This window comes from Epinephelus fuscoguttatus, linkage group LG2, assembly GCF_011397635.1.
Source record: "Epinephelus fuscoguttatus linkage group LG2, E.fuscoguttatus.final_Chr_v1".
NCBI lineage: Eukaryota > Metazoa > Chordata > Actinopteri > Perciformes > Serranidae > Epinephelus > Epinephelus fuscoguttatus.
The window spans coordinates 39,629,966-39,645,202 of record NC_064753.1 but is presented as its reverse complement, the minus strand read 5'-3'; the positions used below and the strand labels follow the sequence as shown (position 1 = coordinate 39,645,202).

Below are 15,237 nucleotides of genomic sequence, written 5' to 3'. Positions count from 1 at the left end.
CACCACCTCTTTCTACAGTGATAATGGTCCTCTCATCTCTTGGCAAGTGAATAAGGGCATTTCCCGTTTTCTTTTTTAATAATTCCTTTAAAGATATGGTCTTTCAAATCTGTCACTTTCCCAATTGTTTCTGATTAAACTGTGCAATTATCTCAGGATACAGCTAATGCACAAACAACTTTTTAAAACCTGTGTGCAAATTCAAACAGCACAAAGTGACTACAGCCATGACAGCTCGGTGTGCTGCAACTAGGGGTGTGCAATATGGACCTAAAATTATATCACAATATTTCAGGGTATTTTTGCAAAAAAAATGTATTATTAATTTAAGAGCATAGAACTGCAACAAAATAAGTGAGTTTTACATGTCAACAACACCTACAAATATTCAGTAAAACCTAAAGTGATCTCTCATTTCTTTAGTGTGTGAACAACAACAGTAACTCAGAGTGAGATTCAGATTCTGTATACAATATTAATAGTTCAACAAAATAAAATCTACCAGAAAATACACATTTAAACAGCTCCCAAATACAAACATGTACCCTGGAATCTATATATATAAATCAACAGGTGATTTCCTTCTTTTAGTAAAATCCTAAGTGATTGAGTTGTTCTTTTGTTTTCCACCTGGACCTTTATGCTCTGCCATTTCTCCTCTAATCATCACACTGTAACCTGTGACAGGCTGTTATGATACCACAACTATCACACATTCACATATACAGAGGTTTTTGCCGAGCTGTGAGTGTCACATAGGTTTACATTACCAAAGGTTTATGACAAAATCACCTAACAACACAGTGTGTTGTGTGCGCACGGTGAGAGAAGAGAGGGAGAGACGCTGTGCTGCTGCCAGAAGAGCCGCTGAATGAGTTCTCTCTGAGCAGTAAGTCGCTAAAAGAGTCTGAGAAGTCCGGGGCTGTTCATGAAACATTCAGGACGCCACAGTTTATTCCACACTGCTGAAGCTGCTCCTCTTTTTTGATACCACCACAGAGTCTGAAATGATTTTGCTTTCAGCCACTGTCAACTTGAAATATTGTATTCTTTACCCAGTTTTATCACACTGCACGTGTTGTGAAATTGGTGATGTTTTGTCTATTTGCAGGTGTTTCCCTGGGATGCAATAACTTGAGCTCTCAGTGTGCCACTGTAAAAAGCACTAGCTCGTAGAGGATGTAAGAGGGACTTTTATAGATAACAGCCTGGGGAAGAGTGGGGTAAGGTAAGGTAAAATTACGGTTTGTCAAAGAAATCTGAAGGCTTTGAGGAGAGCATAGTCGGCTCCAGTTCACCATCTGAAAGAGCTGTCTGACAGAGAAGTAAAACGATGACAAATGAAGCTCAGCGGAAGTTCAATCAGGCAGACTTTCTTTAATGCTACAATCATTCACAATTATCTCTCCATCCCACTTCCGCCACTCAGCTGAGTTCAAATGTACCCTACTTTGCCACAATCTCCTTCAGCCAATCACGTTGCTGCTGCCAAACTTTAAATCTGTTCTCCTCTCTGCTCCCGTCAGCCGTCATTTCAGGTGGAATCGTTGCACCCTCCTCCGTCGCATTCACCTCCAGTCACCTTATCCAGAGCCAAAGCTCATCAGAAGCCCACTCCTCTTCACATCCAGATCCTCAGCTCCCTCTTCATATCATCTCATCACCATCACCAGTGTCGAGACTCCATAGGGTGTGTTCCCTATCTGCTATGTCTTTACCACCCTCCTGGAATATATGACATCACCATGGGGTCTCATCGCCAAAGACTTTTCACATTTCTCATGCTTATGTGCACATGTAAATAAATATTATTTTCTTTCAGAACGAGTCTCTCCTGATTCAAATATCTTAAACTGATATTGATAATGTTTACTTCAGCACTTCAGCTGTCTTGAACAGGCACTACCACCCCCCAACAATGAATCAAAAGAAGCTGTTTGTTTCCTACAGTGGTGAAATCTGTGTGTGGGAAGACGGATAACAACAAAAGGTCAAATAAAGGAGCTCCGTCATGATTGCTGTAATTGTCTGAGCCCAGTCTCGCTGCTATTGCTTGACATTTGTGATGAATGAGTTTGCATTTGGCCAAAATCGTCACACTGCAGATTCGGATGATTTCTGAGATGAAAACAATTTCACCATTTGAACTTTCAGGGTGCAATAATTAACAGTGATCTGTGAGCAAAATTTAGCTTCTTTACCAAGAAATAATCTCCGACATAAAGATAAAGGCTGGCGAAGGCATGCAGTATTGATTCTCAATGTAGAGATTAAACTTCCAAAAGAAATGGAAAGGTCACAGTGACTTGCAATCACATCAGGAGCTCTGACAACCTGGATATGATTCTCCCTGGCCTTTCACAGGGCCAGCTGAGACATCCGTCAGGAGATTCATCAGGACCTGCCCTGGCATCCAGCTCTGGCTGTGCCTTGCGCAAAAATGAGCAAATCAATAGAGAAACCCTCCCAAATCCCCAAACCAACTGAGTATCAAGCATCTTCAACAATCCCTTCAACCTACAATCAGAAGTGCCGCCACCTCATGCGTTCATCCAGGCGGCTGTGCAAAGCTATTGACAATATGTCCTTGTGTTCAAAGCTCCATGTGAAGTTTGGCACAAAGGCAGCACTTGAAAGAAGGTTGGAAGGCACAACTTATCTCTGACATTGAACAATGAACACGTGTGCTGCTTGGAGAGAGAGAGACACGTGTCGTCCTTTGCCGTTTCTGTTTGGTATCCACAAAGGGAATTGTTGAAAAGTTTCTGCATCAAAAGGATAGGTGGAATACAATTAAACAGACAAATAAAAGATGCTTAAAGACCCAGGTGTTTTTCTTATATGTCTTAAAATACTACCGTATAACTGGAGCGGATGCAAACCTATATAACCCCAGAAAATCTCAGTAAATACGACAGTACATCTGATTTAAGTGTCAAATGTGGAGAGAAAAAAGCTACACTCTTTCAGTTTTTGGCAGTGTGCTCAAATAAAAAAAATCTGGGAAAGAGTGAGAGAGTATCCAGGATATATTATCCATACAAATACCTCCAGACCCAGAGCTTTATATATTTGGTTTGTATCCAGCCAATCCCAACATTACAAGGAGAAAACCTTTTTTATTTTAGAAAAGGGCCTGTTACTGGCAAAAGAGTTATTGCTCCTTCATGGAAGGAAGTCGGAGTCAGAGTATGGGTAGATGGATTTCTGAACTATCTAACTCTGCCCTTGGGAAAAATTACACACGCTATCAGAGGTGATCAATCACTCTTTCACCCCATCTGGGGTCCCTTCATGTGTTATCTAGAGAGGACAGATTTAACCCACATGTTGGAAGTACCTGGGGTTACAACAATAAGTGACTCTCTGCAACGTCCAAATGTGTCAACATTTTTTTTTCTTGTTAATTACTGTCCAAGTTTGTACATTAATATAACGTGTAATTAAACTGAAGTGTATTGTATCGCACTCAACCTGTAATTTTATGACGTTCTTATTTTTATTTAACCCTTTGAAACCTGGAGCAACATCACTTTCCTTGTGCTGCTTTCAGATGTCTTTCACAAGTATTCAAACCTTTAAATCTTGAGCAAATTGGTGCAATTTCTTTCAAAAACATGGGAAAAAAAGGCACTAAACAACTTAAAAAGAAATGTCCCACGAATTGCAAAGGAAAAAAAAGATTTAGAAAAAATATATCTATAATTATTACATTTTAAAATTATGTTACAGAATCATTATAATAAGCACTGTTTCCAGGTCATTTTTGTTTATTTCTAAACTTCCTTTCTTTTTTTAAAAAATAAATAAATAAATAAAAATTCTATTTCTACTAATTTCTTGCTAATTTTTTGGGTAATTTTTTGTTTCATTGTTTATTGCCTTCATCCCAATTTTTTAAGAAATCAAGCCAATTTGCTCAGGTTTCAAAGGGTTAATTATTTATTTTCCTCTCTCATTCATTCATTTACTATTTTTTATTTTATTTTACTTTATTCTATTTATCTTTAAATTCATACTTCTGGGGTGGGCGGGGGATTAAATGTGTGTTAAATACTCTGCAGTTGTGGAAAATCAAATTTTAAAAAAACTGCAGTTGTACTGAGACTTTGCTCTGGCGTTCTTTTCTATTGCGTGTTCGTGGATGTATATAGTACAGCAAAGAGTACAGAGAACTGAACCAGGACTTTGTGGACTGGTGCCTGAGGAACCACCTTCAGATCATCCCTGGGAAAACCAAAGAGCTGATGGTGGATTTCCGCAGGCGCAGACTCCTCCCCCCAACACCAGTGAACATCCAGGGAAAGGACATTGAGATGGTGACATCTTATAAGTACCTGGGTGTTCATCTTAACAATAAACTGGACTGGACTGATCACATAACAGCACTGTACAGGAAAGGCCAAAGCAGACTCTACCTGCTGAGGCGGCTCAGGTCTTTTGGAGTGCAGGGGGCGCTCCTGAAGACCTTCTTTGACACTGTGGCATCAGCCATCTTTTACAGAGTAGTCTGCTGGGGCAGCAGCGTCTCGGCTGCAGATAGGAAGAGACTGGACAAGCTGATCAAGGAGGCCAGCTCTGTCCTGGGATGATCTCTGGACTCTGTGCAGGTGGTGGGAGAAAGGAGGATGACAGCCAAACTGTCATCTCTGAGGACTAACGACTCCCACCCTCTGCAGGAGGAGATAAAAGCTCTGGAGAGCTCCTTCAGCAATAGACTGATTCACCCAAAGTGTGTGAAGGAATGCTATCGCAGGTCCTTCCTGCCTGCTGCTGTCAGGCTACATAACCAGCACTGCTCACAGTAGACTGCACCATGGACACTTTATTGACACTATGGACACTTTATGGACACTATGGACACTTTATGGACACCACAGCTGTTTGCTGTTTTGCACATACAATCACTTGCACTAGATGTGCTCCCTTTATCCACTGCTCATTTTCATTCACTGCTGCTCATTATTATCCACTTCCTATTATTTTCATTATTATGATTATTGTTATTGTTATTTATCGCCGACTCTTGGATTTTTGTACTTATTTGCATGCCTAGTTATTTAAGTTTTTTAAGTCTAATTTTGAAATCTTTAATCTGACTCTTTTTCCTTGACTGCTGTAACACTGGAATTTCTCAATTATGGGATCAATAAAGGTGTATCTTATCTTATCTTATCTTATCTGTACACATACTAGATGTGTGTGTGTGTGTAGGTCTTTGTTTAAATCAATAAAGATACTGTTGGGAAAAATAAAAAGGGGTTTCTTTTGCATTACTGTGCGTTTCCACTTTTGCTCTGTTAATATAAAGTATTCTGGGGCCTCCTGAGTTTCCTGCACACTTTTATGATGAAACACTGAGATATCAAACAACATCAAACCAGTCACATCCTTTTCATCAGGCTGGAAGCAGAGGCTGAAGGGCAGCACTGAACAGAGTGAGCTGTAAGCTTACTAATATGAACATCATCATCATCTTAGTGAGCACTTTCAATTCCTGAAGTTTGGTTTGTGCCTTGTGTAATTGTGCTAATAGATGTTCTGTTTTCTGTAACAAACTCAGTTATGATTTAAACTGGTAAAACAAAAGGTACATGGACTGCATTCATACAGAGCTTTCCTTGTCTTGGCGACCACTCAAAGAGCTTTAAAACACACACATACATTCACACACTGGTGACCGTGTTGACCAAACAAGGTGCCAACTGCTCTTTTTTTTTTTTTTAAATCTATTTATCTATCTATCTATTTATTTATTTTATTAGAGCAGTTGGCACCTTGTAAAAAATGAATACATTTTAAAAAAGAATTAAAAAGATCATTAAAAAAAAAGAAAAACAAATCAAATATATCTGTATAATAATATTATTTATAAAATAGGCAAAATAATTGGGAAAAAAAAAGATATGGCTGGCATGACTGGGAAAAGAGGGGGAGATCCAGTGGAGTATATAGGACATAGAACTAATATAAGGTGTATAGGGGGGTCTTACGTGACGTATATGTAATATACTGATGTTTTCATATTATCCTAACACCTGCCTAAGTTAGTAAATGATATGCTATCTTACTATCTTATATACATATACCAAAGTACTGTATACATGTGTGAATGATACTGTAGGTAAAACCTCAAGATAACTACCAAAATAAAAGTGACAACTGCTCATCAGAAAAACAGTCACTCGACCTGGGGTTCAGCATTTTGTCCAAAGAAACGTCACGATGTGGACTGCAGGGGCCAGAGATCAAACCACCAAACGTGCTGAAGGGAAACGTTCAGTTGGGCCTCGAGGATACACTCCTTCATTTCGGTGAGACAAACTGAATGTTAACACAACTATGCTTGTTTACAATTTAATTCCACAGGTTCCCTTTACATGTCAAGGTTGGCAGCCATGCTACCAAGGTCTCACTCAACATTTTTAACTCAATAAACTATGTCTCCGGGAATTTGTGAGTGAATTTGTGGATTCTAAAAACAGTGGGCTGACGGTGTTGTAAATCTGTAAGCATCCCACTGCTGATTTCCTACCCTGAGGTGGCTTGTAAAACCTGCACATGTTGAAACAAACTGTTGTTACTTTGAGGAATAACATTGCTGGTGTAAAAACGCACGTGTGGTCTCCAGTGGTCCAGTCTCTGCCACTCTTGCTGCTCTGGTCTTATGTACTGCATATAAATTATTTAGACCTACCTCCTGACATAACACACAGCAGTCTAGCAAACATTCAAGGTGCACAGCTCTGAGAGCAGAATTGATTTAATCACATTCACACTCACAACACAGGAGAAACTCCCCTGAAGGAGTCAATCTGCGCATGCATTTATTTATTACTTCACACACGCCAAGTCTATGAGATTCTTTGGCAGTGATCTAAATACTTCAAGCCTTGTTAATCATTGGCTTGATAATCTTCCAAAAAATCTCAAACCAGTTGCTATAATGGCCTCGTGCCATGAGTGAAACCCATGTTACTACGACCAGCTACACAGTAAGATGAGTGTTTTGCTTATGCAGTGACTTTAAATCCTGCTCATGTCATATTTCTAGAGAGTAGTGAATCCGGGGGGAGGGGGCTGCTGTGCTAAAAAGGCATGGCAGTTGTGTTTGGCTGTGCCGAGGTGCTTACAGATACCGTTCTTGAAATGAAAGCAGAGGGCTGTTAGAAAAACACATGAAGCCTGTAAGGCTCCAGTGTGCTCCATTAGCTTAAAGGGATACTGCACTGGTTTTCAACTACTTCTGTATCACAACCATGTGGGCAGTACATATAAATTAACTGTTGTTAACTTTCCTCCACGTAAGCAGTGCCTAGACCTCCCTGTTCCCCTTCAGCAAAACTCTGCCAGATGATGCAAAACGTGTCATCAGGAGTTTCAACAGCTGTACTTCTGCATGCTCATATACCCACCACCCTTGCCCCCACCACGGACATAAAGGTTATAGATCAGGGGTGTCAAACATACAGCAACTGGCCCGCCAAAGGGTTCAATCCGGCCCATGAGATGACTAGAATAAGAGGTGCCAGGTTTCAGGAGCAAGTTAAACAATGCATTGCCTACCTCATATAAAATTCTGCCTTAGAGACCAGGATACAGTTTTCGGATGTAACAATGAATGCTTAGTATGACCATGTCGAACATTGTGCAAAATATTGTCAATCAGCAGCTTCAGTGCAAAGAATCTGTATCAGGAAATGTGTGGATGGAAGAACACCGACTGAACGTGGAAAAACTGAGACAAAGGGTGGCGAACCCCGCGCAGAGCTAGTTTTGAGCAGCGCAACCCAAGGCGCACTCAGTTTGGTAGTTTGGCAGACCGAAGTGCGCTGAGATGGGTGTGGCGGCGCAGCAGGGGGAGGTGTCGACAGATCCAGCTTGGCGCAGTGACAGTTTCGTGCCAAAAGGCTTCGTTGAAGGAGCGCTAAAAGCTCGCCAGCTGAAACCAGGTCTACTGTCAGCGCAAGTGGAGCGCAGCCGGTTTAAGTGGAAGTTTGGCTGACCGGTGGACAGTGCGCACACGCCACCAAAACCTCACAGGCAGGTTTCCAGAATATCAGGCACATTAACAATGCAATAAATACCCCCAAAAAACACTATTCAATGCAACTATCTGCAATCAGCACATAAATGTATCTCTATATCGACTGTCCCGTCACATCTGATGTCAGATCAAAGGGGCCCCTGCCTCGCCCGGTCTGCGAAACTAGAGCCCATACTGTTAAAATTGCACTTATTTTTCTTGAGACATCTGAGGATGTTCATCTGTTTTGTAAAAAGATGATTGCCTACAGAATGTACTTGTAATTCTTTAGACAATGTAAAAATATTGGAGTCGATGGCACTTATGGTTATCGTGTGATGGTTTTATGAGATCAAATTGGGCTGTATGTGGCCCATTAACTAAATTAGTTTGACACCCCTGGTATAAAAGCAGATCATGAGATATATCCCCCCCAACTAGGCATTGCTGACTAAATATAAATCATGATTATGTTACATGGGTCCAAAAATGTCTGGGACCTCTATCAGATTAAACAAATTACATCCTCATTAAGACAACAAAAATCCGTCTAGACTAAACGATGGAATCCTGTCATGGCTTTATTAATACAGTGAGGTTTATCATGCAGTAGGGCTCTAATATTCCCCCCATGCACGTATCACATACATAACATTGTATCTCATCGTCTGTGGAGCAAATTTTGCACCTGTACTTTATCTGTGTGAATATAATACTGAGTGGACAATTATTATTATTTTTCATTCCCTTGTTTCTTTTCTTGTTATTTTTACTTTTCTTTCTTCTTTTTTCTAATCAGTGGGTTTGGCTATATTCACACTGAAGTGGATGTCTATGGCCGTTTCTTCCTTTATGTATGTGATTTTTTAATATAATGTGTACAAATGTTTTATACAGCTGGGAAAAAAGGAAATGTTTACACTGCATTGTTCTTGATGAAAGCAAAATGAACATTACCTTAAAAAAAGTTAAGAAATTAAGTTAAAAAAGTTTTAAAAAATTGAAAGAATTATTTTTTTAAATTAAAAAGTAAAATATTAAATAAATAAATCATTCCAAAATAATTTTAAAAAATTTAAAAAAAGAAAATTATGTTACTCCGCTCAAATGTTTCCAGAAAGATGTTTTCGCTTATTGTTTCACTGTAATACAAGATTGTTTGTTGCTAATTGGCCGTCGTCGTGACAAGTTCACAGAGCATGCTCTTAGTTGAAGGTCTTCTACCTCTTGAGTAAAAGCAATTGCCAGAGTCCTTTTTCTCTGTTTGGTCACGCGGCACCAATATTAAAAGTACTTGCATCTTTCTACTGCATAGACAGTCCAGTTTTATGAAAAGCCCATCTTTCCAGCAGTGAAATACTTCTTTAAGGAGCAGTGCGGCGAGTGCTTTGAGGACATTTCTCCTCCTCTGAGGTTACATACACGCTGCTCTACTTTGTTGGTGAAGGTTACTGGGGTTATGTGCAGCCTTAGGAGAGAACCTGCAGACATGAGTCCGGGCTGATCAGGTTAGCGCCAATGTTAACTCTCCTGAAACCATGTTAAAAGCATGACGGCTCTTTGTAATACAGCTTTCAATAGAACATTCTGTCTGTCAGAAAGTAAAGCTGTAAGTTTGCACTAATTATGAACAGAACGCCGTGCTGAGGACATAACAAGATCAGGGAACAACGGAGGAGGTTGGAGGCATAAAAAGAAACATGCCGTAATGAGAGCTTTAAACATAGAAGGTCAAGTATAATCAAAAGTGATAGACATTGAAAGGATACATGGGAGACAGACAGCAAATCGGGAAACAAGGACACAACAGAAAAGACCAAATGAGGAGAGTGCGTAGTACACACACACAAAAAAGAAAAGGAAGCCAGCAAGCTTTCCATACAAATGTAGATGGCTTTGTATGGATTTCTGTTGATGTATTTGAGTCTTACGTCCATGTCATCGCAGAGCAGGGACCCCGATCCATACTGCAGCCGACACTGATGGGCAGCGCTGTACAGAACCCCAGGAAGCACCGAGTTCAGAGACAGCTTATCCTTCAGCGGGGCATCATCAAGGCACCAGCCCCAACCGCGACTGTGAGGGGGTGGATGGCACAAACAAGAAACAGAGTTTGGTGAGCAAAGTTTATAAATGGTATTTTCGTTATATACACACACACAATACCATTCTGCAACAGCAAAATAGAAACATGTTTCTACTCCCGTTCCACTGCGGACTGTGTCAACAATGAAAGCTTTTCCAAAGACTGAAGTATATTCTAGAAATACATTTTTTGGTGAACACAGAATGTAATCAGAAACTCTGTTTACAAGAAAACTCTGAGGGACCTTTAAGACAACTAAACAATAAAACAGCACAGCAACGCCTGCCGACAAGATTCCACTGGCTCTCTATATAGCAGACCTACTATATAAAAACAGTCAATTTCAGCTCAAACATGACAGGAGTTGTGTATTTTGGCACAGTGTGCTGGCATAAAAAACTGACTGGCTTGATGGAAATGCTCAAATTAACGGTTAAATTTAAGACTTCAGGAGGCTGATACACAAAGAGGGGATGAGCAGATCAATATGCTGTGTACAGCTCTGCAAGGAAATTAAATTTTACCCATTTTAAATAGTCAAATTTGCGGTAAAGTTGCAGTGACTGGACAAAATTGCAAGGTTGGACTGAATTATGAAGCAGATACCTGGGTGTGGACACTATTATATCTATGTCTGATAGCCACAGAGGCAGTTTGTGTTATGTTGTAAATACCTGAGTCTCAATCAGTCCCTGTATTTTACGATTATCTGTAGCTGAAATCATTAAATCATAGACTAAAAATGATGGATGTAGCTACCCTGATTGTGGAAAACAAGTGTCACATGCTCTGGCTCCATACACATTTATTTTGTTTTCATGATGTTTCAGACTTTGGGCACTCTTCAACATCAACAAGCATATTGTGACACAGCTACACTGATCTGTTATATGGACCACACCTCTGTCACACACCTGATAATGATTCAGTGATCATGCCACACCATTAGGTTGAGCAGTCACACACAGAGTCGCACAGCTGACAGTGGTTTGATAATCATGCTACAGCATTAGGTTGAGCAAAGAAACAATTTTGAGGCCCTCAACAAAACCAAAATGTTGTCAATCACATGTCATAGAAACTAATGACAACAGCCACTGCATATTAAACCACATTTCAATATGATTTGAATTTTTCTCACCATACTAAACAATGTTAAAATACCTAACGCTGAAACAAATTACTTATAGATTCATAGCAAAAGTTGAGGCAGCAGCTCTAAAGGAACATCATGAACAACTTTCATTATATATCCAATAATGAGACATACAAACATTTTAAATCATAATCTATATTTAGTCCATGGGCTGACAGGGTGGATCCAATAGTGTTCTCGAGTTCGGCATTACAGCCGTCACCATCTTGGTTTTTTGGAACCTGAAGTGTCTGTATTAGGGGTAAGAGGCCAGCGCTGCAGAGGAGCAAGGGGTGGATCTCATCTGCAGACAGCCTGTCACTCAAAGTGGCCACACCCTTAATTATGCGCAACTTTAAGCCTCAATAAAATGTAAACGGGTGAATTATGTAAAAATGTACCTCCTGTACAGTTGCCATACATGTTGAAATTATCTTTAGAGACCAAAACTGTTTTTCGTACCAGGCTGTAAACGTGTTTATTACTGTGGTAAAGTTGAGCTGGGTCTATGGGGATTGACTGGCTTCTGGAGCCTCACATGGCTGCTCAAAGCTTTTAGCACTCACTTGTTGGCTTCACTCTTCAGCCCTGGACATTGCCGCTTGCATCAAATGCAGGCGTACATTGTATGTGATTGTAAATACCCTCTCTCCTCCCACAAGTTGATGACCAACGCACACAGAAAAGATGGAAACTCATTGAGACTATTCCAGGAAAACCATTATGTGGCATTGGCCACATATGTCTATCAAATGTCAACCTTCGAGGTCGTGATCCTTTCACAACATTATACACTCACTGGAACATCTTTAGTGACGACACACAACACAACAAATGGAGTGGAAATGTACAATTTTGCTGCAATAAAAAGCCTCTTCTATGTACTTCGCTGTCAGTGATTCTCAGCATGCTGTGGAAAAGTCTAACACGTAAATAAAAAACAAAATGCAAAGATTTGCACATCTTTTTTCACCTATTGAATTGAATCCAGTACAGAGACAGGATATTTAATGTTCAAACTGATAAACTTTATTGTTTTTGTAAAGCTATTCAGTCCCATTTTTGACCTCCTTGCAGCTACTCAGAGTCCAGCTCAGAGTGCAGTTATTCTTCTACTGAATCATCTGCCAGCTCATTTATATCTTTGGCTCTTTAGCGATGCAGCCATTAGTGCTGTAGCATGGCTGAATTTAAAATAGTTTGAACACAGTCTGAAGTGGCTGTGACATTATCTTTGGGGGGAAAAACAGTGTTATCATTTTTGATTGACCTCCAGAGGATGAAACACGGCAAAGGGCAGCATTAAAATTATTGAATAAGTGTCTCATTGTAGCCTCCTATTACCGGAGCCAATGACAATTAAATCTGTCAGTCATGATAATTCAAAAATTCAATAATGTCTCACCTCAGGGACACACACGAAATCAGTGAAATGAACTCAGTAGCTATCTATAAACTGCATGGTTCAGGTTTGACAAACACTGGTAAGAAGTTATGTGATGATTTCCTCCTGAGCGGCTCTGTGGACAGTCAGTTTGTACAGGCGAAGATAACAAGACAGCAGATAATCAGGTCTTTACAACACTAGGGCCGACACAATATCAGATTTTCACTATATGATTATCGAGTCACAAAAATTCATCCTAACATTACTATGGCACAAAATTAGCAAATGCCCAAGTATTCATAATGAGAGCTCTAATGGGACTGTCATGATCCTGTGGTTAGGGGTTGGGAATCGAGAGCCAGTTCGAATTAGGAACCTGTTACACGTTTTAATTAATGCTGCCATGTTTTTCTGACATCTAACTCATGCGTCAATGCTGCTGTAAACTAAGAAGGAGCGTGTCTTCATTTCACAAAGAAAGACGACAACAGTGCTGCTCGTAATGTCTGTAAAATGATCATTTCAAGGGTGGAAACTAGGGGTGGAGGAAAAAATCCATACAGCATAGTATTGTAATATGTGTGGATCCTCTGGGGATTCCCACCACTTCTTTCTGGGGCTTAAATTAGAAGAACTCCATGTGTTTGACACTGAACGCCACTGCTTCCCAACTGAGCAGCATGTCCGTTGCCAAGGGGTACACAGGTTTAGCAGGTTTTTTCTTTGACTAAGAAAACCTAAATGAAAACAAATTTCTATCATTTCATCCATTTTAGATGATGACATACAGACTGCCTCCACACTGTGACAATACAGACAAAGCCTATAGTTAGGGCTGGCTCAGGCTTGCCCTGTACCAGCCCCTAGTTAGGCTGACTTAGGCCTAGTCTGCCGGAGGACCCCCCTATAATACACCGGGCACCTTCTCTCCTTCTCTCTCTCTCTCTCTCGTATCCTATTACTGCATCTAGGCCATTCTGGATGTCACTAACTCGGCTTCTTCTCCGGAGCCTTTGTGCTCCACTGTCTCTCAGATTAACTCATACCGCAGCGGTGCCTGGACAGCGTGACGTGTGTGGTTGTGCTGCTGCCGTGGTCCTGCCAGATGCCTCCTGCTGCTGCTGCCATCATTAGTCATTAGTCATACTTCTACTGTTATTATACACATATGATTATTGTCACACATGTATACTGCCAGATATTAATACATACTTTCAACATATTGTACCACAGTAACCAGAACTATAACTATAATATTATTACTTTCATTAATGTTGTTGTAAGATACTGTCATTACCTGCATATCTCTCTCTCTCTCTCTCTCTCTCTCTCTCTCTCTCTCTCTCTCTCTCTCTCTCTCTCTCTCTCTCTCTCTCTCTCTCTCTCTCTCTCTCTCTCTCTCTCTCTCTCTCTCTCTCTCTCTCTCTCTCTCTCTCTCTCTCCCTGTGTCATATGGATTACTGTTAATTTATTATGCTGATCTGTTCTGTACGACATCTATTGCACGTCTGTCCGTCCTGGAAGAGGGATCCCTCCTCAGTTGCTCTTCCTGAGGTTTCTACCGTTTTTTTTCCCCCGTTAAAGGGGTTTTTTTGGGGAGTTTTTCCTTATCCGCTGTGAGGGTCTTAAGGACAGAGGGATGTCGTATGCTGTAAAGCCCTGTGAGGCAAATTGTGATTTGTGATACTGGGCTTTATAAATAAAACTGATTGATTGATTGATTGATTGATAATAAAACAGCTGCACTGACAATGGAGAGCTGTGAAGGCCCACTTTTTTCACACAGAAAATTAGTTGGGAATCACTAAGGGAATCCATAAAGAATTGGACCAGTGATAGCACTGGTATCAATAGTGAGTCATATTGATTCCCAACACTACTGTAGCTGTGGTGGTTACATAAATGTGAGCTTTATGATACCATCCATCCATCCATCCATCTTCATCCACTTATCCGAAGTCAGGTTGTGACAGCAGCAGGTCGAGCAAAGCATCCCAGATGTCCCTCTGCCCAGCAACACTTTCCACCTTCTCCTGGGGGACCCCAAGGTGTTCCCAGGCCAGATGAGATATGTAATCCCTCCAGCGTGTTCTGGGTCTGCCCCGGGGCCTCCTACCAGTGGGACGTGCCCAGAACACCTCCAACGGGAGGCGCCCAGGAGGCATCCTGATCAGATGCCTGAACCACTTCAACTGACCCCTATCATGGTATTGATTTCTATTAAATTCATGACCTTATATGGCCAAGCTGACATAAAGCTGCACTGCCAAATCTGCCAAGTGAAGGTGACTGTGCCAGAGATGTTTATTTGCTTTGGTCAATCCACACAGTCACCCTGTACTGACCTGTGATAAAATAAGATGATAAATCATGGAGAGTGCTTAATGACAATTAAGTCACATTCACAGACAACACGACCATGTTACTGAGTTTTCACTAAGAAGGAAAAGGGGGGTAAAATTCTGACTTGTTCCAGAAGAGTCAACTTGAGTTTTGGCTTTCTGTACTGCACACCTGTGAGGAAAAACAAGCACCAGTGAAGCATAGCAGGGACAAACTTCAGTGTGCAGATGTTCTTAGTCCTTTGGCATTTGCTGGAAATG

General features: G+C 40.7%; 1 protein-coding gene across 1 annotated transcript in view; it reads right to left on the bottom strand.

Annotated features, from left to right (window-relative positions):
• LOC125882438 (A disintegrin and metalloproteinase with thrombospondin motifs 7) overlaps nt 1–15,237 on the bottom strand; it is a 118,162-nt gene that overhangs the window by 50,777 nt on the left and 52,148 nt on the right. The window contains exon 9 of the mRNA XM_049566130.1: nt 9,958–10,102. Coding sequence (XP_049422087.1) covers nt 9,958–10,102 — 145 coding nt within the window. The remainder of the gene's footprint in view (nt 1–9,957; nt 10,103–15,237) is intronic.